This window comes from Pseudopipra pipra, chromosome 6 (assembly GCF_036250125.1).
Source record: "Pseudopipra pipra isolate bDixPip1 chromosome 6, bDixPip1.hap1, whole genome shotgun sequence".
Lineage (NCBI taxonomy): Eukaryota > Metazoa > Chordata > Aves > Passeriformes > Pipridae > Pseudopipra > Pseudopipra pipra.
Genome location: NC_087554.1, coordinates 4,354,678 through 4,378,503, shown reverse-complemented (window position 1 = coordinate 4,378,503; position 23,826 = coordinate 4,354,678). Strand labels below are relative to the sequence as shown.

At 41.3% G+C, this 23,826-nt stretch overlaps 1 protein-coding gene across 2 annotated transcripts; it reads left to right on the top strand.

Annotated features, from left to right (window-relative positions):
- The first annotated feature begins 4,375 nt into the window (after positions 1–4,375).
- Positions 4,376–22,826, top strand: NAT10 (N-acetyltransferase 10). 2 transcript variants are annotated; one of them, XM_064657110.1, is made up of 28 exons: positions 4,383–4,570; positions 5,758–5,849; positions 6,089–6,260; positions 6,522–6,644; positions 7,384–7,445; positions 7,684–7,798; positions 9,144–9,251; positions 9,415–9,548; positions 9,919–10,012; positions 10,364–10,462; positions 11,001–11,137; positions 11,549–11,673; positions 11,935–12,085; positions 12,528–12,624; positions 13,486–13,602; positions 13,704–13,805; positions 13,913–13,987; positions 14,176–14,292; positions 14,471–14,604; positions 15,613–15,661; positions 16,142–16,235; positions 16,325–16,435; positions 17,325–17,497; positions 17,606–17,725; positions 18,569–18,667; positions 19,053–19,126; positions 20,599–20,682; positions 21,809–22,826. In XM_064657110.1, exons 1-28 carry the CDS (start codon positions 4,463–4,465, stop codon positions 21,900–21,902), a joined length of 3,060 nt encoding a protein of 1,019 aa, XP_064513180.1. In that variant the 5' UTR covers positions 4,383–4,462; the 3' UTR covers positions 21,903–22,826. The 2 variants fall into 2 exon arrangements, with proteins under 2 accessions (XP_064513181.1, XP_064513180.1); XM_064657111.1 differs by lacking the exon at positions 20,599–20,682 and having other exon boundaries at positions 4,376–4,570.
- Positions 22,827–23,826: the final 1,000 nt, after the last annotated feature.

The window sequence follows — 23,826 nt, the reverse complement described above, 5'->3', positions numbered from 1 at the left end:
AAGGCAGCGATGTATAAAAGCAATGGCATAAGCCTGGGAGCTGGAAAATAACAAGTCTTACTCAAGTTTTACTGCATCCTTGTGGTATAATCCTTGGAAAAATCACTTGTGCCTGCCTTCTGCGCACATGCACTCTCTCTGCAGTGGGGAGAATATTTTGATGCTGCCTCCATAGAGGTGTTGGTAGTTCTGTTGCATTCTATAGCACATGCGAGAAGAAAAGTGCTATATACTCTATGTTAAATATTGCTCATCAAATAATTCCTGCCTGTGGAAAGGTGAAATTAAGGAACAGCTGCGTGTTGTTTAACTGTTCTATACAAAACTCAAGGTTGTTTTCACTCAGAACTTTCAGAACTTGCAGTCAGATGTTTTGACTTCGTGGTGGAACAACCTGGAACTCTGTACAAATAGGTGGTGATCTCACTTTTCCATGTCCTATGTGAAGAGCACAAATGAAAAATGGTTTTGCAGCGGGAAGTGATAAGTTTGTGAAGACAATATTCCACACCAGGCATCCTGAAACGGTGCTGATGTCTGGGAGCAGCAGTTTGAGTCAAGGCCTAAAAACATTCCGTACCAGTATCACAATCCAAAAACTGCAGCTGGGGAGAAGTTGCTGTTCTGTGTCTTTTTTAGGAGGTTATTACTGAGATAATAGTCCCAACTGTTTTTTAACTGGAAACAAATAAAAAGACAAACCTTTTAATGTCGAACTGATGTAGGAAAACAGTGAATTCCTTTAATTATTTTTTCTTTTTTGTGCATCAGCTTCCTGTTTAAATGGTTGGTAGAACACAAGCTGTTCAGCTTTTCCCCTTGCACACCAAATGCTCCTTAAGTAGCTGATTGTAGTTGGGCAGTAAACATGCAGCATATTGAATTAAAGATTCCTGAATGGATCAGAACATTCCACTGAAAGTTTTGGGGGTTGGTTTGGGGTTTCTTTCCAACCTAAAATAAAACATCGGGTAGATAAGGGGCCTCCTGACAAGTTTGTAAACGTTTTCTGGTGTGAGAACAGCCTTTAGAGCAGCTGCTCTGCTGTTTTCTGGGAGAGGGAGAGGAGGAACAAGTCCATAAGAGGTGTTTAAGCTGGGAATTTGCACTGACTCCTTTAATCTCATCTAATAAACTGTAGCGAAAGCTCTTCTGGGGTCACCCTGTGGCACATAGGTCCACTCACTGTTTTTCTGGCCTGTTCAGAGGAGCTCCAAATTATCCTTACTCTGTCTCTTGGCTCTGGGTCTGAGTCCCATCCTGATCGTGAGCATTCCTAGGTATGTTTCCTTTAAAAAAGGTCATATCTTGAACCAAGACTGTTACGAGAAGTTAATCGTGAGGCAAAGTGGTGGGATTTCGAGGCTGCTTCTGTTGCAGAGCCCAGGATGAGGTGTTTATCCTATGGGGAAACATCCTCTGTTGGAGAGAGTGAGGATAACACAGTGCTGTGTCTGAGCCTGCAGGTACACACAGCAGTTGCACCTTTTTGGTGGTTTTACCTGATTCTTCCAAGAAGTGCTTTTGGGAGAATTGGAGCCTAGTTCTGGCTGCCTTCTTGCATATACAGCTACCCTGAGAATTTTATTTTGGCAGGGTCTTTGTTATCTGGGCTGTGATAACGTGGGGTGTGTTTGAGAACAAACCTCTGCCTTCAGCCTCTTGCTGCTTCTTGGCTGTAATTCAAGGTTTCTTGAGCAAATAGTATTAATCACTCAATTACTTCAGATGTTTATACCTATTGTTACTGTGTTTGGGGAACTCGGATTCTTCCTGGACATCCTAAAACTTAAAAACTTAGAAATCAGAGCTGTTGTCTCGTACTTGAGGCCAGTGTCCTGAATTTTACTTCTGTTGTTCCTGCATATATTAAGAACACTGTACAACTTTGGGATTTTGCTGTGGAGCATTCTAAACTTCACTTAATTCCTATTTTCTTTCCAAGATACTGCCTTTTGCATCTCAGCAATCAGAGTAGTTGGAAGAGGATTGTTGGCTTCTTGTTTTAACCAATAAATGCATTCTGCTGGGATTTGAAACTCTCAGAGAACTTTGGGACCTTAATGTGTCTTCTCAGAATGTCCTGCTGACCTTATTTTTGAGGCAGATTGATTGTGTTACAGGTCTATGGAGAATGGATCGAGCTTCCTTCTTTCCCCAAATGGCATTTGAGTGACTACTTTGGAGAGAAGTTACTGAAGAGGTTTTAACTGTAGATAAATACTGAAAAGATGACAAATGATACTGAAAAGTGGTTGAACTTCATATTATTAAAAACAAATCTGTGGATATAATGGGGGACTCAAGAACTCATTAACCAGCCCAGGTAATGAGGCTGCTGGATCCATCTTGGATAAAAACACATTATGTCTCTTGCTTATGTGAAACTTCTTGGTTAAAGTGTTTGCAAAGATGGAAATTAATGCTTGAAGACACAAATTTGTAGCTGGAGCTGAGGTTTGTCACTGTGAATTAGACTCTTAATTTCTAAAACATGTTTCAATGATATTCCATCTGCTTTCCATGTGGATGGGACAGGAAAAGTTTTCAATCCTTGAAAACTCAATTCTTGAATATAATGCTATTAAAATTATTTGTGACTCTCTGGGTTTAGCCTTAATGGAGGGAAGGAAATCTGTTTTCCAAAATCCACATCCTAAAGCCACTCTGAGCAGCACATAAGAGAACTGTATTAGGAAAACTTCAGCCTAACTTCACATTTGGTTCTGAATTAAATTTATTGTTTGCTCTTGCTGCAGTTATTAATTTTAAAAGCCACGCTCTGTTTCCCCTCACTTTTTAATGTCCATAAAACAATGACATGGGTGTAACTGGCTCAGTTCTCATTTCTATAAAATGTGTTCAAATAGCGAATCAAAGTACACCTGGAATTTTGGTCTCAAGCTAAATTTTAGTCATTATCCATTAGACTTTTATTAAATGAAAATGTATTTTTTTTTTAAACTCTCCAGTTTTAGAATAAATTGTAGCAATGCTTCTACCATATAAAATAAGTGTTCAGAGTTTTAGTTTCTTGTCAGGTTTAAATTTTCTGATGGCCTTAAACATACCTGTATATATGTCTTTGCAGTTCTTAAACTCAACGTTGGAAACCAATTGGTCCATGGCTTATGTAAACACTTGAAAAATAAATCTATTTAAATGTTTTATGTCCTTTCAAGCAAATATTTCGTACCTATACGTTCAGGAATTGTCTTGCTACACTTCATTGGTGATTTTGTCTCAGTGACAGGGTCTGTCTGGGTTCACCTAAAAAAATTACTATTCTAAGCCTTTATTATGATTAATTCAGTAGTTTTATCATATTTTTGTTATATTTTAAAACAAGTATCCCCAAAATACATCCAGTGTTATTAAACAAAATTTTCCTATGATGTTACCTGGTTTTAAATGCTTCATTGTTCAAATGTTTGAGTTAAAAACCAAATTTTGGCAGTATTAAAAGCTAAGAATAAATATATCTATGCAAATAGCTTGGCTCAACTTTGGTATTGAAAGGTTAGGAATAGTTTTACTGTCAGTTTGGGAATCAATGTCATGTTTCTGAAAACTCGCTGAAATTTCAAGTCAGGTTGATCGTTTTTTCATTGAAGCTCCACAGTTTTGCAATTTGGGATTTTATATAGAAAACTGTAAAACTAATGAGATGGTTTTATTAAACAGTAGAGCTTAAGTGTTATAAGCTCTACCTAGATTTATTGAGGAGCAAAATAACATTTTTGGGGGTTTCATGGTTTGGTATCAGATAATTATGTATCCTAAAGGTTTATTAGTTTCTGTATGTGTGTTTTGTTTTCTGTGGTCATGTTTCCATGGGAAAACTGTGTCCAGATGCCCTTTTATGTATATTTTTTGGTTTTCCTCTCTGCAGTCCCAAAGGCCACCCAGACTCAGTGTCTGGCTCACGTAGGACTGTAGTGGGTGGAAAAGAAATATCTTTATAAAATCAGAGGAACATGGTCTTTGGGGTTTGCAAGCAAGATTCCTGTAGAACAAGAGATTTAAAAAATAAAATGGGTGTTGCCATTGCGGCTGGAGTTTGGTTTCATCCCCTTTTTACAGCGAGTAACACAAACCCCACCGAAATAAACCAAAAATAGCTGTGAGAGGTGAGGGCTGGTCTATGTTTGTGAGGGCTGTTGGGAGCCGGTTGGCCACGGGGGTGCGCGTAGTTCCAGTGTGTGTGCTTCCTCAACTCCGCTGCGGCTTTCCCGTGTGGAAAATTACCTTAAATTATTATACTTTAAAAAAGAAATAGAGATGTTTGTGTGGGTGTGCGGCGCAGGCGAACGGCGCGGGCAGCCCCGGGGTCCTCCCGCGGCGCGCGGCGCCCGCGCTCTGCCACACGTGGCTCCCACGTGGTGCGTTGGGAGCGCCGGGAGCGGGAGCGAAACCGGGATCGGGATCGGGAGCCGGGGGAGGCTCAGGGAGTCCCGCAGCCATGCAGCGCCGAAAGGTGGACAACCGCATCCGCGTGCTCATCGAGAACGGCGTGGCCGAGCGGCAGCGCAGCCTGTTCGTGGTGGTGGGAGACCGCGGCAAGGACCAGGTAACGCTACCCCGGAGTTACCGGGAGGGTGGGGCGTGATACCGAACCGGGGGTTCCCTAATCCCCCGGCACAGGCTTCTCCCTCCTGCAGCGGGGGTTAAACCCGCCAGCATCACGCGCGGGGGTTAGAAACGGGTTTTAGAGACCCTGCCCTTAGACATCGGTCTGAGAAAGCTCATGAGCATCCAATAAAACCCAGGACAGGCAAATCTGATCTATTTATTTATTTATTTACTTTAAACTGGGGGAAGGTATATTTAATTTTCTGACCAGCAGGAGCCAGGACAGGTAAATCGTATTAATTTATTTGTTTGTTTGTTTGTTTATTCATTTATTTACTTTAAGCTGGGGGAGAGTATCTTTCATTTTCTGGCCGGCTGGAGCTTTCTTCCCTGTCTCAGCTCTGCCGTGAGACGCGATGGTTTTGGGCTCAAAACGTGCTTTATGTACTCAATGGTCTTGCAGATGAACCCACTTGGTAGCATTGTGTGGAAGAAAGTGATTGCCGAACTCGCTTCATTTCGGAGACTAGGCTTGTGTTTTTCATGGGGGAGAGGGAAGAACAGCACGGCAAACCCGTGATGTTTTAGGATAAGTCAGGTCATAGAATCATAAAATTGTTCAGGCTGGAAAAGATCTCTAAGGTCACTGAGTCCAACCATTCCCTCAGCACTGCTGTGCCCACCACCAACCCACGTCCCCAAGTGCCACATTCTCCAGGGGATTTGTAACTTAGTTACAAAAAAACTTGGAAAATAAGGAGCTGATCAGGTGGCAGTACAAGAAAGTTGTCATTAATTTACTGGTAAGGTGGATGGGTAAGGTCTGTCAGGGCATATCCCAAGTCTGGTGGTGTTCACTGTTTTCACTGAAATACTAAAATATTCTGTGGAAAATCCATTGTAAGATACAAATACTAGGACCTGTATTTAGCCTGTAATAATCTCCTTCTGTCAGAGCAGTTTTTAGCAGTTCTGCCAAAGAGAGCTAAGGAAAACTGGGCATAAATCAATGTCATGCAGCCCTGGAGAAGGCACAGACACACAGGACTGTGTGAAAAGGAAGGTCATCTTCCCAACACATCACAGGATCCTTGTTTTGCACAGTGGAAAACATAGCTATAAAATAAAATATGGACAGATATTTTGCTCTTTGATTTTGTTCATGAGCGTTTCTGTTTCTGACAGGTGGTGATCCTGCATCACATGCTGTCCAAAGCCACGGTGAAGGCCAGGCCCTCCGTCCTGTGGTGTTACAAAAAGGAGCTGGGCTTCAGCAGGTAAGAGAAACCTCGTGTGTTTACTTATCCAAAACTAAATTTGGCTTCCATAATACACTTGGCACCAGCACTTGGTACCTCTGATTTCTTTCTGTAGCTCTAACTTTAATCTGTTGCCCTGGACCAATCTGTCCCTCACCTTTTTAACCTCAGTTATATTCAGGACTGGGCTCTGACTTCCAGTGGGACTTGAACTTAACCTTTTTCCAAGAAAACTTCTTTGTGATTTGGTCCTCCAGCCACAGGAAGAAGAGGATGAGGCAACTCCAGAAGAAGATTAAGAGTGGCACTTTAAACATAAAGGATGATGATCCCTTTGAGCTGTTCATAGCAGCCACAAACATTCGCTACTGTTACTACAATGAAACCCACAAGATTCTTGGGAACACCTTTGGAATGTGTGTCCTTCAGGTAAGGACTTCAACTTTGGACTCAAAAAGGACATTGCTCTGGTATTGATTAATTTAAATTTTGCAGGAATAGTATTTGTTGCTTTGTTACTCCAATTTTACAAGTTCTGTGAGGGTGAGGTGACCTTGGTGGTAAAAGTTTTAACAGGACATTTGTTAATGCAAATGTTAAGTGTGAATTAAATAATATTTTTAGGCTTTCTCTGCCTTCCAGTAGGATTGATGAACTCCAGGCAACTTTGAAATGTTATTTATTCCCTAGGATTTTGAAGCCCTGACTCCAAACCTGTTGGCCAGAACTGTTGAAACGGTGGAAGGTGGTGGAATTGTGGTGATTCTCCTGAGAACAATGAACTCCCTGAAGCAGCTGTACACAATGACCATGGCACGTTCTACATGATATGTCTGTTTTCTTTGCATTGTGATGATGCCAAGTGGTTGTTTATTGCTTTTATTATGGGCTCTGATCTCCCTTTATGGTCTTTCAGTCACCTCTGACTGAATGTCTTATGCTCAGGCATTTCTGCCTTGAAATGCTGCTGGGAAGGAAGGAATTGCAAGGAAGAAACACCTGCCATTCACAAATGTAACTGTGTTCTTTAGTTCCACAATAGTTTTGAAAAGTATTTATTCTATCTGCCCATGTATCAGCAACTTAAGTTAAAAAAAACAGGTCTTTTGAGTGTTTTGTGACCTGTTGCTTGGTGAGATCAGCTCCACAACTACTATGTATTTCCAGATAGGAATTATATTCACACTGAGTATACTTACACCTAGAGCAGGAGCTGTTTCTGTTACTAAGCAGTGGGTGAATTAAAGTGATAGAATGTTGTTTTTTTGCATCCCCAAGGTGTTTGATAAATTCTGGCAGAGCTGACCTTTAAGTCAGGCCAGAATAAATAAAAGTATTGGTAGTAAAAGTACATTTTTAACAAGTATTTGGAAAATGTGGGTGTGTCACAGCAAACAGGAAATCAGGATTCTGTCTGGGGCGTGCTGTGGATGGAAAGGGAGGCTATGATCCACAAGAGTGGAAAAGATGGATTATACCATGAGTCGTAGTCTTGCAGATGTCACTGTCAGTGCTGTTCCTTCTCCAGAGGGATGTCTTCTCTCTGTTTCAGGATGTTCACTCTCGATACAGAACAGAGGCACACCAGGATGTAGTGGGAAGGTTTAATGAGAGGTGAGTTACTGAGAGTGGAAAGGGTGTGGGCTATCTGGCCCAGAGAAGCGTGAGGAACATCATGTATTCCTAATAGGAAAGCATCTTATAGGTTTGCACTGGAACAGGGTTTTTTGGCTGCTTTGGTGCACTTGGAGCTCAGCTCTAAGGACCTGTAATTGTCTTTGTTTAGAAAAGAGTTTGAAACAATTACCAAAAAGTGGAGTTTTTACTGCGCTGCCTTTGCTTTCCTGCTCAGGTTCATCCTGTCTCTGGCCTCCTGCAAGAACTGCCTGGTGATTGATGACCAGCTGAACATCCTGCCCATCTCCAGTCACGTTGCAAACATCACTCCTGTCCCTCCACAGTCCCAGGTCAGTGAGGGATGTCACCCCTTCCCCTTGGGACAAATCAGTCTTGAGCTGGCCCACGATATGTTTAAGATTTAAAGAGGAAGAATTTTTCCTTTCACCCTGATTTATATCAAATATAATGGGTTTGCAGAGAGGAAGTAGAATGTTCTGCAAAAATGACACCCGGTGTGGGTGGAGCACTGGGAGATATATATTCTTTCCTTCTTGTTTTTTTTATTGTCACAGCTTTTTTGGTTGGTTGGTTGGTTTTTTGAGGTTTTTTTGTGGTTTTTTTGGTGCTTTCCCATATTTATTGATTTTCTTGTGTTGCTGTTTTCCATGTGAGGTGAGGCTTAATTGTGATTGCTGTTTCAGAAGTACATAGAAATTTCAGGCTGATGGACAGTTGGGATGAGACAAATAAAAAGACCTTTTGACAGTTGGAGAGTGTGAAAATACTTTGGAAATAAGTACATTACAAGCTTAAGATGCAACTGGAAACTGGTAGTTTCAATTTCTGAATTCTGAATTTCTGAATCTTGGGAAACATTCCCAGAATATAATCCACACATACTTGCATTGTTGGAAGTGTATCCTTTTATCGTTTTCAGGTGTAAAACTATAGTAAAATGGAACCAGTTTTAAACAGAAAACTTTTACCTTTTGAACTGTGTCATGTGGCACAAGAAATACCAACGTGGACTCTGTCAGAGATGTAAAAACATTTTAATAGGCCACTAATTTTAAAAAACAAAACAAAACAATTCTCCTTTATCATTAGAACAATACTGACAGAAGCACAAATGCTTATCTGTGGGATGGGTAAAGTAGTGCCTTTTGAATTTTGAGTGACAATAAGGAAAATCAGAATTCATTCCCATCTAAATTTGACTCTGTTTGTGTCCAGGTTTATTGTTTGGCTTTGAAAATCATGATAGTGGTTTGAAAAATGATCTATTGCTGCTGCAATAGTTTTTCCCCCTACATGGCAATATGCACAAGTATAACAAAGATCATACAGTTTTGGTACAGCCTGAAGACTGAAAAGTTAATTAAATTCTTGAGAAATTTTTTGCTTAGTCTCTTCTTCTTAACATCTACTAAAAAATCCTTTCCTTTTTTCCTGCAAGCTTGGGGAAGCCAGGATACATCTCTCTATGTAACCATTCTCCTGAAGATGCCTGAAAATTGAACTGTTAAATATCCGTCTGTCCATAGAAATTTTTGTGTTTCTAGGGATTATATTTTTCTTGTGGTAACATATTCTTTCATATCTCTTTTTCTACCTCACAGAAGACCTCACAGAGGTATAATTGTGCTGAAATGTCCTTTACTCATCCTGTTCTGGTCAATCCTGTGCTTGTAGGAAGACAGACTCCGGCCACAGGACTTGGAGCTGAGGGAGCTGAAGGAGAGTTTGCAGGACACCCAGCCCGTGGGGGTTCTGGTGGATGGCTGTAAAACCCTGGATCAGGTGGGTGTGGGGCTTAAATCCAAAATACTCTGTGCTTGACAGGTCACAGTAATGTGACAGTAATTGCCATTAGTGCCAGTAAACCAGTTATGCAATTTAATTCCAAGTAATGCAATTTAAACACAGCTGACTTCTGTTTGCTCTTATTTTTTATAATCCTCAGGCAAAAGCAGTTCTGAAATTTATCGAAGCCATTTCTGAGAAGACCCTCCGCAGCACTGTGGCTTTAACAGCAGCCAGGGGACGTGGCAAATCTGCAGCTTTGGGCCTGGCTATTGCTGGAGCAGTAGCTTTTGGGTAAGTGATCCCCCTTCAATCTCCCAGGCTTTATCTGCGTCCATTAACTGAAAAAAAAAGATGACAGGATCTGAATATATTTGTAATCTCCAGTCCTAAATCTCTCAGTTTTATTCCTTTATGTTTTGATTGCTGTGTACACTGTTGTTCAAGTTTTTATATTTTATAGTAATAAGAAAATCACAGTCTTCAAAACTCAAAATAATCGCACATAAATTGAGATGATTGTCTACAGAAATCTGCTTTATTTTGGTTATTAGGTAAAATCAACCTCTCATAAAGAAAAAGATAAAGAAAACATCCTATTTAGTATCTGTATTTAAAATTTGTTGGGAAAATAGTTAAACTCTTGTTTTATTTTTCTCTGCAGTTACTCCAATATCTTTGTCACGTCTCCAAGCCCTGATAACCTTCACACTCTTTTTGAGTTCATATTTAAAGGCTTTGATGCACTACAGTATCAGGTAAGGGGAGCAGACTATTTTACAATACTTTCATAGTGTTCCTGTTTAGTAAGTTTTGCATCTCATCTGTGATTGTTTTACTTATTTTTGCTACCAGCTTTTTTTGTAATGTTCTGCAAAAAATGAATTATAGGGAAGTTATGTTTCCTTCTCTAAGTGGAGTAAATCAGTTTCTCTGTGAAGCAGTTGATAACATTAGTAAATAATTTCTCAATTCTCAGGCCTCTGAACCTTTTATAAGAATTTTTAACTAGAATGTGAAAGAACAGTGTCCTCTTAGTGAGCTTATTTTGATGATGATGGTAAATGATATTTTTCTTAGATCTTGGCTTTAACAGTGTTTTCTTTCAGGAACATCTGGACTATGAGATTGTTCAGTCTTTAAATCCAGAGTTTAACAAGGCAGTAGTCAGAGTGAATGTGTTCAAGGAGCACAGACAGACCATCCAGGTAACTGATCTCTTGCCTTCCTACTTTTTATTCCTAACCGTTGGTTTTTCCAACACTGTAATTGTTTTGATTTTAAGCATGTTCATTTTCTGTGATTGTGTAACTGTTCTAAAGGATTTTGCTTTAAGGCAAAACCTTTGGATGAGTGACTTTCACAAAATACCTTCTTTCTTTCTGGGAATAACTTGTAGATTACAAAGCTCCCTTGTGGGAGCTGAAATAAAAGCAAAGAAGGGTGAAAGGAACAGTGAAGGAAAAGCATATGTTTTTAGTGATTAGATTTCCTCTATTTTCATCATCTCTGCAGATAAATTTGTGTGGAAATGTGCTAAATAAAAGACCCAGTCTTTACTAGGGTAGCATAAACCCTGTCCTGACTGGATTTTTTTCATGTCTCAGTCTCTGGCTTGGTGGCTGTGGGGAACAAGGACAACAAACAGCTTTTCAGGGCTCCAACTTTACCAACTCTGACGTTTCCCTAATTCCAGGAGAGGGAATGCTGCTGTTGGCAGTGACAGTGTCTTCTCTTTCCTTGCAGTACATACACCCTGCTGACTCCATGAAACTGGGGCAGGCTGAACTGGTGGTGATTGATGAAGCTGCTGCCATTCCTCTACCCCTGGTGAAAAACCTGCTGGGCCCTTACCTGGTTTTCATGGCCTCTACAATCAATGGGTAAGGTTTGAGCAGCAACTGTGTGCCTGGGGAAGCAGTTGTGACAGTGGATTATTATCTACAGTACTTGTTTTATTACATACTGGTACAATAACGAGTCAGTACTTGCTGCTTCCACTGTGGACTTGCACTTCTGCTCTGCTACAAGGAGCAAATATATAAGCAGGATTCTGCAGTTAGAGAGGGAAGAAGGACATTTTCCTTCCACTTTGGCAAGGCTTATAAAGTTACCAGGGTCCTGCACTCTCAAGAACATCAAAAGGCAGCGATTCTCACAGATGGTTGGGGCCCTGACAGTCCCCAAAGCAGCACATGGCTCTGGGTGGCAGTCTAGGTCCATGCTGGAGCTTCCCTGTGAATCAGGATTGCTCTTTGGTTCTTTGCTTCAGAATTCTGTGTCCTGCTTTCCAGGTATGAGGGCACAGGTCGCTCTCTGTCGCTGAAGCTCATCCAGCAGCTTCGCCAGCAGAGTGCCCAGACCCAGGTGACCATGACAGCGGAGAACAAATCCACAGCCACGGCCAAGCTCACCTCAGGTAGGACAGTTCTGGGCTGTGCCGTGTGGCCCTGTGGGTATCCCATGTATCCATGTGCTTTGCAGCTGGAGGGAAGCAGAAAATACAGGAACTCTCCTCTGTTTTTCCCCTCATGATTTTCAGATGAAAAGCTTTCAAGAGATGAAAGCTAGGTGATTAATCATTTTCTAATCTGGGAGCCCTTCAAAGGACACGGATCTTACTGGATTCTTTGCCAGCTGTAACTTCCAACACTACATGTTCTCTGCCATCTGTTTGCAGCCCGTACCTTACACGAGGTCTCCCTCCACGAGTCCATCAGATACGCCCCTGGGGACCCGGTTGAGAAGTGGCTCAATGACCTGCTGTGTTTGGACTGTCTCAACATCACCAGGATCATCTCTGGCTGCCCACTGCCCGAGACATGTGACCTGTATCCTTATTCAGATGTTGTGCCCTGACCAAAATATATTGCTTTCTGGTGAAGGAGGCTTTTTTAAGCTCATTAATAGTTGGTTCTCTGGCTAATGTGATAATTTTAGCATATCATCTTTTTATTAAGACCACACTTCTGGAGTTAAGCTCTTACCACTGCCTTATGGCACTGGTGGTGTGTATTTTACCAGGACATTACCCAACTCCAGTTTTACTCCAGAGACAATCCTAAGAAAGGGTTGCATGAAGGGAAGTCCTTATTGGAGTTATAAAAGCTTTGGCTTTACAGATGAAAGGTGTGAAAGCTACAAACACTGCCCAATGTCATTCATTCTTGTAGATAAAAAGCACAGGCCAGCATGTAGCCCCAATGTTGAAAATAAACCGAGAAGCTTTTTCCCTGTTCCCAAGGAGGTTGTTTCCTTAACCCCTGTGCTTAGATACTATGTAAATAGAGACACACTCTTTTGTTACCACAGAGCATCAGAAGTTTTTCTGCAGAGACTGATGGCCCTCTATGTGGCTTCGCACTACAAGGTAGAGTTTGTGCTGCTTCTATCAAAATTTCAGCTGGGGAATTTTGTGGGGGGAGCAGTGCTTGTTATGCCGACCTAATTGTTTTCACTGAGATTTCTGAACAGCTTCTGTTGCTTCTTGCTGTATCCTTTCTCCAAGATCTCTGCTTTGGTCTTGGCTGAACATACTGGATTTACTGGAATATTTTTGTCTTGAGAAATTCTGGAGGCTAAATTCTAGATGAGTCTAGAAGCTTGTCAGTGATGAACCTCTTTTGCAGTTCTTTTTACTGTGTTCTAGGAGCCTCAAGTTAACCAAAAGAGTAGCACCGCTGTACTACTGAAAAGAGGAATAATGCATCTCAAGGTTTCAAGACCATGGGTGACTAGTAAATGTGAGGGGTGAAGTCCATAAGTACTGAAGTACTGAGTATTAAAAATCTGAGGCTTAAAACAAAAATTAAGATTTGGTAATTAAAGAGGCAAGGAGCTGTATAAAAATAGAAAATTCAGCTTCATACATATTAGAGCAAGAGGTTTCACTTGAGAAAAGCAGATGCTGTCTGATAGTGTGACAGCCATGAGCTGGCCTGGGATCTTCCCCATCCATCAGCATTGTACTACTTCCAAGTTTCTTAATATTCCTAAATTCAGAAAACAGAAGATTGTTTAGAAGTCAGCTGCTAGCATTACACTGGACTTTGAAGCCCTTCTCATGGAATAAGCATTTGGACAACACTCTCAGACACATGATGTGATTCTTGGGGTTGTCCTGTGCGGGACCAGGAACTGGACTCGATGATCCTTGTGAGTCCCTTCCAACTCAGGATAGTCAATGATTCTTTGAATATTTTTTCAACTCTCTGATATCTTTACCCCCCAGAACTCGCCCAATGACCTCCAGATGCTCTCTGATGCACCTGCCCACCATCTTTTTTGCCTTTTGCCACCCGTTCCACCAACCCAGAATTCACTACCAGAAGTACTTGCTGTTGTTCAGGTGAGAGAGCATCTGAGTATAAACTTGGATTCTTATGTAGTTGAGTGGCTGTAGGAGAAGACATTTTTTCTCTGTTAAATGGTTTTTGCCTTCCCTGGCAGGTGTGCTTGGAGGGAGAGATCTCCCGCCAGTCCATCATGAACAGCCTCTCGAGGGGAAAGAAAGCCTCTGGTGATCTTATTCCCTGGACCATTTCAGAGCAGGTGAGTAATTTGACGGTGTCCTCACCCCAAATATACTTTCAGCACTATTTCTTATTCCCAGAGTACCCATCTGTGTTCTTTAAACTGACTTTTTTGTCTTTGTGTAGTTCCAAGATCCGGATTTCGGGGGCCTCTCCGGCGGGCGCGTTGTTCGCATTGCGGTTCACCCAGATTATCAGGGGGTAAAGTACTTTTCTGTCATGTCCTTCTCCATGGAGCTGCGAAACAGCAAAAAACAAAATACATTTTGCAGTGACTGAGTGTTGTCTGCACTGATTGTTAATGGGTTTTGAGGGGAGAATGTTGTTGCTCTGTCTTAAAAACTAGAGCCATGTTTTTGCTTACGTTGTTGTTTGTTCCTGCTCCACAGATGGGCTATGGCAGCAGAGCTCTGACCTTGCTGCAGATGTACTATGAAGGCAAATTCCCATGTTTGGAGGAAGAAACAATTCAAAAGCCAAAAGAAATTGCAACTGTAAGCAGTGAGGTATGGAACTTAGTACATTTTTTATTTTCTGTTGTGCTAAGATGTGTAGTTTTCACTGTAAGTCTCCATAATGATTCCTCTCTGTAAGGAGGACATTTAATTTTTATACAGAATAAGAGCTTTAATTTGCAGGTTTCTGTGAGGATTGCTGCTAACCTATTTCCACTTTCTTTTTCAGACTGTTGGTTTGTTAGAAGAGGTTGTGACACCTCGCAAAGATTTGCCTCCTTTGCTTCTCAAACTGAGTGAGAGACAGGCTGAGAACCTGGACTATCTCGGTGTGTCTTATGGCCTGACACCGAGATTGCTTAAGTAAGACTTTGTTCTATTTCTTAATTACATCCAATGCAAAAATACAACTATGTAATCACAAATATAATAATGTATATTATATAGATGCAGATGTTTTAGCCCTTGGATATTCTCTTTACCTCAGTTTCTGAAACTGGAACAGCTCCAAGCCAACTTCTCCTGTAAGACCTTTCTGTGATGTACAATAGAACTGATCCTAAGTGCATCATTCCAGGTAGTTTTTCCTCAGACTCCTTCTGAGGGCAAACCCATTCCCTTCTTGGTTGCCTCTGTGACCCTTCTAAACAGATAATGAGCTTTAACTGCTCAGTTTTTCCAGGCTATAGATATAAGAACAGCCTGTAATAAGTAGGGAGAAGTTAAACACTAATTCCTGTGACCTGCTGACTTCAAAGTTAGTTGTTTGTTTCCTGACTAATGTAAATGCTTTTCACCAGCAACTGCAGCTGCTTCTTGCTTTTCTTACCGTGGAGAAGCTGAGTTACTCCAGCAGTAAATAATTTATTAATATTTCTCAAGTTTTAGCTCCATCTTACCACATAGTTTTATATAAAATCCCTTAGGAGTTTGATAGATGTTAAGTGTGTCATTAAAGTCTCCCTTCTCGTCGATTAGGCTTTGAAATATCAAACATTAAAGAACATCCTTTCTTAAGAAAATTTTTACGTATTCCACATTTTGGAACAGTATTATTGGTCCAAACCCCATCTGCCTGTTTTTAAAGGAGGCCCTGGGAGCATGTGAAATACAATAACTGATATCATGTCTGTCTTTGAAAGTTTGTTGATTTTTTTGGTATTGCAGTCATCATTTTTCACTTGTTTGAGGTAGAACCTCAGTTAGGTGGTTGTTACTGCTTTCAGTGTTCATTTTCACTAGTTGGTGGGATGTTTCAGAGACTCACTAGTTGTCCTTATACAGTAGATAAATTGCATTTAACCACAAGTTGATTGTATTACTGTACAATCAACAGCTCTATAATTCTCGGAGTGTTTCCTCTTTTCCCAGGTTTTGGAAACGTGCTGGATTTGTGCCAGTTTATTTGAGGCAGACACCAGTAAGTACCACACTGTTTCTGAGTGAAAATCCAGCCCTACTGAAGTCCCTGGGCATCTTTCCATTACCTTCTGTGAGATGTGATTGGGGCAGGAATGTTTTCTGAGGCTACTTTTAGGGTTTGGTTTATGTTCATTTTTGTTCTTTAGGCCTGTCTAGTTAACTAAAGGAGTAAAGTTTTTAGGATTGTGAATGTGGGACTCTTAAGTAGTTTTCACTTTAAAATTCAGAGCAGAGGTGCAGCTTTTTAATTATTAATTAAAATTAATGTGGGTTATTGTTAAAATAACTGAGATTTACCAAATTCTAGCAGTTCATAGGTTTTCCATTAGATAGTGGTGATCAGTACCAGTTGATATGCTTGTTGTTGTTGCTGATTAAGAAGATATTTGCCTTCCTCAGTTGAGCACAGAGTGCAAAAGGTTCATGGGGATGGTGGGAAATACATCACAGAATCATAGAATTGTATCTTATTTATTAGAATGACCTGACTGGGGAGCATTCCTGCATCATGCTGAAGATGCTGAATGAAGAGGACTCTGAACAGGAGCCTTGGCTTACTGCCTTCTGGAAAGGTAACTTTGACCTAACTCCAGAAGAATTCCCTGGGATATTTATCGTAGAGGTCCACAGAGGTAATTTATTGTATCGTCCTGTGCTGTAGATTTTAGGAGGCGGTTCCTTTCCCTGCTTTCCTACCAGTTCAGCACATTCTCTCCCTCGTTGGCATTGAATATTCTGCAGAACAAAAATATCAAACAGCAGCCACAACCACGTGAGTACCCTGGGTCACAGTGTTCCTATGATCCAGAAAAATGCTTCTGTTTCTAATTAAAAGTTAAAACAGCATTTTTTGCCACTGAAAACAGGTAGTGATGGGGTTTTTGCTGGGTTTTTTGTGGGGTGTTTTTTCCCCCCTTGCATTTTTTGATCTAAGATTTAAGCAACATTAAATTAGAGGGCTCCTGACTGTGACAGCTAAATGCATGACAGAGCACAGATGGAGACTGACACCTGCTAGATCCAGTATGGAACTAAAACAGAAGCCTTGAACAGCAGCAGGCAGAGCAACTTGCTTCTTAGGAAGAGCATTGTCATCAGGAATTTGGCAATTGGAATGTGATGCTCTTTCCAAAAGCAAGCACTCTAACAAAAGGGGCCAGGCAAGGTACTTCTAACACCCACTTCTGGCTTAAAAGCAAGTTTCTGCTTTCTCAGTATCCTTAACAGAGGAGAGAACTTGGTAATCTGTGTCTTGTGGGTTTTAGTTGTCTCTTTGGTGAGAGAGTTTTGGTTGCTGCTACAAGAGAACCAGCAAAACCAGTGTATGTAGTTAAAGACTGGGCAAACTGTGTTTCTCAACCTTCACTGTCTTCAGTCTCTGGCATATTTAAGTCGATATACTGGTCTGTTTTGACAGTTGCAATGTTTTTCATATGGATGTATGTCTGCCTGAAAAGACTTGGATTAACCAAGCCAGCCTGGGTAGCAGTGTTACTGAATTCCGAATTGTGTTGGGAAGGGAACCTGTGGGGTGGCTTTTGGCCTTTCTCAATAATAGGAAAAATAAAGTGTTAAACACTGAGATCCTGGGTAGCTCTGAAGAACAGTCTGGGCTGTGTTTTTATTTAACACCTGTGCTGTGTTTTTGCTGTGCCCCTCAGCCATCAGCCGTGCTGAGCTGGAATCGGTTTTCATCCCCTACGACCTGAAGAGGTTGGAGATGTACTCCCGCAACATGGTGGACTATCACCTCATCATGGACATGGTTCCTACCATTGCCAGGATGTTTTTCCTCAACCAGCTGGGGGATATCTCCCTCTCTGCTGCACAGTCGGTGGGTATGGCTGGAACAGAGCCAGGACTTGGGAAAACACAGGGACCGTAGTGGGGAATATGTGTTTGAATTTGCTCTTAAAGCTTCTATAACATGTCATTTCCTTAGGCCCTTTTTCTAGGGATTGGCCTCCAGCATAAATCTCTGGACCAGCTGGAAAAGGAGGTGGAACTGCCCAGCAGTCAGTTGATGGGCCTCTTCAACAGGATCATCCGCAAAGTAGTCCAGGTACAGCTTTGATTTGGTTTTATTGGACCACAGTGGAATTCCAACACTAACAGAAAGTATGGCACTAATGGAAAGCTGAATCAGAACTGTGCATCTTAAACAAGTCCCCAGTAATTGACTGTACACTTTTTTGTAAGATGGGAAAATCCCAGTAGAAAAAGCAGGTATTTGTGGCCTTGATTTATAAATCGAAACTCCCTTGGCAGGGGGGTTGGAACTAGATGATCCTTAAGGTCCCTTCCAACCCAAACCATTCCTTGACTGTATAGCGTTTTCGCAAATAACAGTGCTTGTTTTGTGGTTTTGAATGTTGAAATGCTCTGACAAAAGTGCTGAGCATAAAATTCATGTTGCCAGCTGAGCCTGAGCCATTTGTTTACCACTGTTCACTGCACTGGTGGCATCTCAACCTTTCTTGGAAAAGAATGTTTTCCAGTGTTATGCAGAGGTAGACTTGAAGTCCAGTGAAACAACTGGAAAGTTTTGGATGTGGTTTTCTGGTTTCCTTTCTCTCTAAGGTTCAAGATACAGTAGCGGCCTGACATTTGTCATTGTAGAGGTGATAAATGATGCTTAATAAACTATGAGTTGTCTATATTTATGTGAATGACATTGAGTGCTGACTGATTGTAGATTGATGCTTTTTATCAAAGCTGTATATAATCCTGCCCTCAGGAAGCACCCTTGGGCTTTTTATTTCAGTAGGATGGAAAAACAACTGCCTGATTGTATTTGCAAAGTTAGAAGAGTTTCATGGGGATAGACAGCATTTCTTTATTTTAAAGCAGTAACCCTAAAGAAACATCATCAGGTCACTTCTGTGTTGGGTCACTTCATTTTCAGCTGTTCAACACAGTCCAGGAAAAAGCCGTGGAGGAGCAAATGGCAGCAACAAAGGATGTTGTAATGGAGCCAACGCTGAAATCTTTAAATGATGATTTGGTAATTACAAACTTTCTTCTTGATAGATATGTAAACATTTCATGGAGTTCCCTAGAGTGTAGAAGCATGGTAATCTAAATTTTCTTGGATGGAAAGAATTCCACATCCTGTCTGTCATTTCCTGGTAGCTAAAACCTGACAGGTTTGCATTATGTGCTTGTAGAGTCATGCTTTGTTAAGCTACAATGTGGATTTTTCACAGAAAATTACAATTATATGTAAAGAAATAATGTAAAAGTGCAATTATATAACAGAGAGAAGCTTTTCAGGATCATCTGGTGTTTGTTTATGAAGGGATATATTCCTTTTTCAGTGGGAAAGGCATTTTCCTCCCATTGCTATTGCACTTCGGACTTATTGCATCTGCTGTGCTGTCCTGTTGTAGGAGGAAGCTGCAAAGGAATTCCAAGAAAAACACAAGCAAGAAGTGATGAAGCTGAAGGAAATGGACCTTACACAGTAAGAATTCATCTGTATGAGTCCCTGATATCCAATTGGATGCCAGGACACTAGTGTGTCTTGCTGGGATTTGTGCACAAGGCTGTAGTTGCAAACCATCAATAAATGAGAATTAGCAGTGGGTAAGAGAATCCTACCTGGGTGACATAAGAATATGCTGCTCTGCTGAGGAAAACTTTTGGGGTCTTGTGTGCCCATGTCACTTAAATGATCAATTATTCTTACTCTATGTCAGCCTTGATCTTGATCTTATATTCCACGTATATAAGTTATTTAGTTGTAAAATATGGACTGATAAAACAAGCTGCCCGGCTGTGGACTGTTTCTAATTTTACAGTTTCCTGTGCTCCTAGAAATAGTCATTATTTTCCTCAAACCGGGATACCCAGATCCTGGTGGCTGCTGTCCTGTGTGTGCAACTCCAGTGAAAATAGTACCTGGCTAATTTTAATATTCTCTTCTTTAACAGCAACAACAAAACCAAACTAAAGCCAAAAACCCCAAAACAAACCAACCAACCCCCCCTCCCCAAACTAAAACCAACCAGAGCTTCTTTTACTCAATGTATCAGCAGATTTCTCTCTTTCTGGACCAAGAGGAGTTACACGTGCCACTGATTCTCTCCCTTCTCTCTCTCCTCCCACTTTTTATCTTATAAATCCTGTTTACTGACATCCCAGGAGAGTTGTCTGTTTTGGCTTTAGATTGATCTCTGCTAGGAGAAAAGGAATAAAAAGATTCTTTGAATCTTCGTTTGTCTTGTTTGAAGAAAGGATAAGAATGGAAGTGATTTGAAGTGACTTGCAAGTCAGTCACCCAAGGAAAATAATATAACCAGAATGTTTTAAAAGTTTTAATTCCATTTCTTAGCATTGTTACATACCTATTTGTCATTTTGGACCATGCTCCCTTTTTTTTTTCTCGCCCAGAAATAGATTTCTGTTCTCATCCATGAGAAGAGAGAGACAAAAATCTATTCTAAACACTTCTCAACACAGGTTATAGAAAACTAATAGAAGAGACAGAGCTGTCTGATTTGAAAAGGCTTTGTCCAGCATTGTTCAGCCTTGTATGAACAAAGCCTCCTCTATTCTAAATCTCCCAAGAATTTGAGATGGAGAGCACCCACTCCATTTTGCTCCATGATTGCTTTGCCCGGTTAAATCTCTGTATAATTTCCAGGGTACTTGAACACCCAGACAAGGGCCACAGAACATGAGCTCATTTGAATGGCAATTGTTTTAATTTCTCTTTTCAAAAGAAAAGCTGTAGGTCTTCATTTTTTCCCAGATTGATCCAGACAAACTGTACCATGCAGGCACTGCGAGCCTGGCTTGGTGTGTGTTTCCCAGTTCTGGTCTGGTTGGGTGGCTTTGTTTGCAGAACTGTGTGTGCCTGATGACAGAATCACCTTATTTTTTCACTTTGTGCTAACAATTTGACTTGAATTTTCCTTTACCTTTCCCTCTTAGATACATTATCCGGGGGGATGATGAAGAATGGAACGAGGTGCTGAGCAAAGCAGGACAAAACGCTTCCGTCGTCAGCGTGAAAAGGTTAAGGAAGTTGCAATAACCCCCAGAGATCTCTCTGGTCTTTCCTGCTGCCTTTATTATAACATTTCCCGAAAGAGTGAAGCCTAGGAGTTAAATGCAGATAAATTGATCTTAGTATCCTTAAAAGATTCCCGGTTTTCCTGGAGAAATTAAAGTGTGAGCCCCTGCGAGCTCTAGTATCCAGTGGTTCTGTCTTGCTCTTAGTCCTCTCTTCGTGTAACTTGTTTGCTGATTCTGACTTTTTTTCTGATGATCTGGTTAAGTCTTGATCCTGATCATACTCAGAACTTGCTCCTATTTCTCCCTTGGGTCACTCTTTCCACCTGACTGTCCTGTGTGCTTTGGGAACTAACACTGGATGTGAGCCTGTGGAGGTGCCACTGGAGAAAATGCAAATTCAGGAAAGAATAATTCTTTTAAATGTGAGCTTAAGCCTGCAAAATATCTGCATTTCTGCAATTCCTTCCTTTTCATCCATCTTCTTTCTTCTGCCTTGCCAGCATGGAGTCTTTCCTCATTTTTTCCTTGGGGATTTATAGTTGAGACTTGCCTGTCTGCTTATTTCCCCTTCCTGGGGTGCCTGTCAGCTCAAGTAATTATGTGATCTCAATTCCACCCTTTCTTGATTGTTTGGTTTTTTTTTTTTTTCCCCATGAATGCTGGAAGCTGTGAGTTTCCAGAAGCCTTCCAGGAATGAGAGAGTCTTGCCAGTGCTTATAAAGATCAGAGCTCTGTCCCCTTTGCTCTAGTCAGAATCCAGTGCAGGAACTAAATTGTATGCCTAAAACCATTAGTGGTAATTTTTTTTCTGGGCACTCTACATTCCAGATGCCTGACTTGAATTGCCTTTAGGACACACTGCTTGAAAAGCAATGACAAGAGCTAAAAATCAATATCATTTGGGATTCAGTTTGGGTTAGAGACTCTGAGGACACTAGAAAATCTTAAGTCAGTCTCTTGGTTGTGATTTTTCTAGCACTGAGTTTAAATGACCCAAGAAATTGAAAGTGTTTTCTCCCAAACACATTTCTATATTAGATACTCATCCCCCTTTTACAAAAAAAAATTTCCCAGCTGAAATACAGTCTAGTGTACTTTTAACAGCGATTTTGTTTCTACTTCCCAGTGAGAAGAAAAGAAAATTAGAAACAGCGAGAGGACCCAAGCAACTGAAGAAATTTAAGAAGACTAAAGATCTAAAGCAGAAGAGGAAGAAATGACTTTAAAGCCAAGCAGTGAACTTGAATTAACAAGTGCTGGGTGTGTCCTTAAGAAGTACTGTTTTCCCTTAAATCAGCAGACTTTCTTTTGGAGGATGAGAGCTGGAGAGAAGAAAAAGCCTTAAGAGACATTTTTAAAGTGTTTTAATAATGGGAAGAACAGTGACACTGCCAGGAGGTACTGTATGAAAATTTTTTTATCAAGTGTGACTGCAGATTGTGAGCAGGCACTGCAGCACACTGGGATGTTATGAAGGAGCTTTGGCAGCTCCAGAGTTCCCATTCCAAGAGGGCAGCTCAATCTGTAAACTTCCTGCATCTTCCTGGTTCTGTGATTTATTAAAAAAGAGCTTGGACAACAAAGGATAAAGATCTATTACCCTTGATATGTGACTGTGCCATTAGCATTGCAGATATTTGATATTTGCAGCTGCCAGTTCAGTGGTACTCTTGTTCCTTTGGAGCTTGATGGGGGTTTGATGTATTTTTATTTGGGGCTGCCTGAGCACTGAGCACTGTCTCCCTGCTGTCCCAGAGCTGCTGCTTGGCTTTGATGGAAAGTTTTGTGTCAGGTTGCCAGGAAACACATCAACACCTGGTTGTGGTGATCTCTGACTTCAGGGGCCAGTTGAACAGACAATCCATTGGGCTCCCAGCTCTGCTTGTCCTTGCTTTGCAATAAATATGTTACCAGTCTGGAACTGGGATTTCTGCGACTGGAGTACCCTGGGTCTGCTGCCTGTCAGGCTTCAAACCCAGGGCAAACCTTTGCCATAGGATGTCCTTGTCCCAAACCTGATGTATTCCCTTGATGTTTCCTTCATGCTGTAAAGGCTTGGAACAGAATTACCTAGAGTTGATACACAGCTTTGTTCTACTTACTTACAGGTAGCAGATGCATTAAATTTACTTCAATACCTTTAATACCTTTACTTTTTTTTAGGATCTCACAGCTCCTTTTCCTAGCAAACCCTAAAGAAACAGTTTCTTACTAAGTAAAGGCAATATTTCTTCTCTAGGAGGCTGATTTGTGTTAAAAGTGTATTTAACATGGATCTTGCACAACACAAACCTGTGGTTTGCGAGCTGTTGGGTGTGAGTTGGTGACAGTGGAAAAGCTGAGCCCTGAGCAGGGAGATCTGCAGCTGCAGCCCATAAAGGCTTGTTGGGGGCTCTTATCACCCAGCTGTATGAAGAGTAGCACTGGCAGCCCTTAACCAGTTCTCAAGAACTTGTGAAAGGAGCAGACATGGAAGGCAAGAAGCTCTTCAGAGCTGCCCAGGAAGTCCTTGGAAGAAAAGGTGGGTGCAAATTCTCTCTAGTTTTGCTGTTGTTATTGTTAAAAGTAATGTAAATGGTGGCCTTGCTGTGGACTGTTTGTAATTTTACAGTGAAGAACTGCAACAGTTTTAGGAGATGGGGCTGCTGGATGTGCTGCTCTCTGGATGTTGTCTGTGCTGGTCTTTCCTGAGAGACCAAGAGCAAAGTTATGCTATAAAGGGAGTGTTGAAGCAGTTGGAGTGTCCCTTTCAGCCACATGAGGAGAGAGCAGTTCCCAGGAATACTGGGGCTGTGGATGACTGTGCCTGGGGGCTGTTCTTTAGCCCAGGGGCTCTGCAGCACCAAAACCACATTCCCATGGATATCCACAGGGCTGTGGTTTCCCAGTGTCCTGCTTAGCCCAATACAGAAACCTTGGACTCAGTTGCATTTGTCTGAGGGATAGTTCTTGTAAGTTCATTTTTTGTGGATTGTCCTGAGCCACCTACATCCTGCAGCCATTGGAGGAAGGGATGACACAGATGTGGTGGTCTTGTGACAGGTGCTTCCCACCCTGACCTTCATCAGCACATGTGAAGATTTAAATGTGGTTTAACAGACTGCATGACAAAACTTCAAACACCTTCAGACTCCTTTTAAAGCC

Coding starts and splice junctions, on each gene's coding strand:
- NAT10 (XM_064657110.1), top strand. CDS start 4,463: ATGCAGCGCCGAAAGGTGGACAACCGCATCCGCGTGCTCATCGAGAAC. Junction 5,850..6,088: donor AAGGAGCTGGGCTTCAGCAG/GTAAGAGAAACC, acceptor TTGGTCCTCCAG/CCACAGGAAGAAGAGGATGA. Junction 7,446..7,683: donor GTGGGAAGGTTTAATGAGAG/GTGAGTTACTGA, acceptor TTTCCTGCTCAG/GTTCATCCTGTCTCTGGCCT.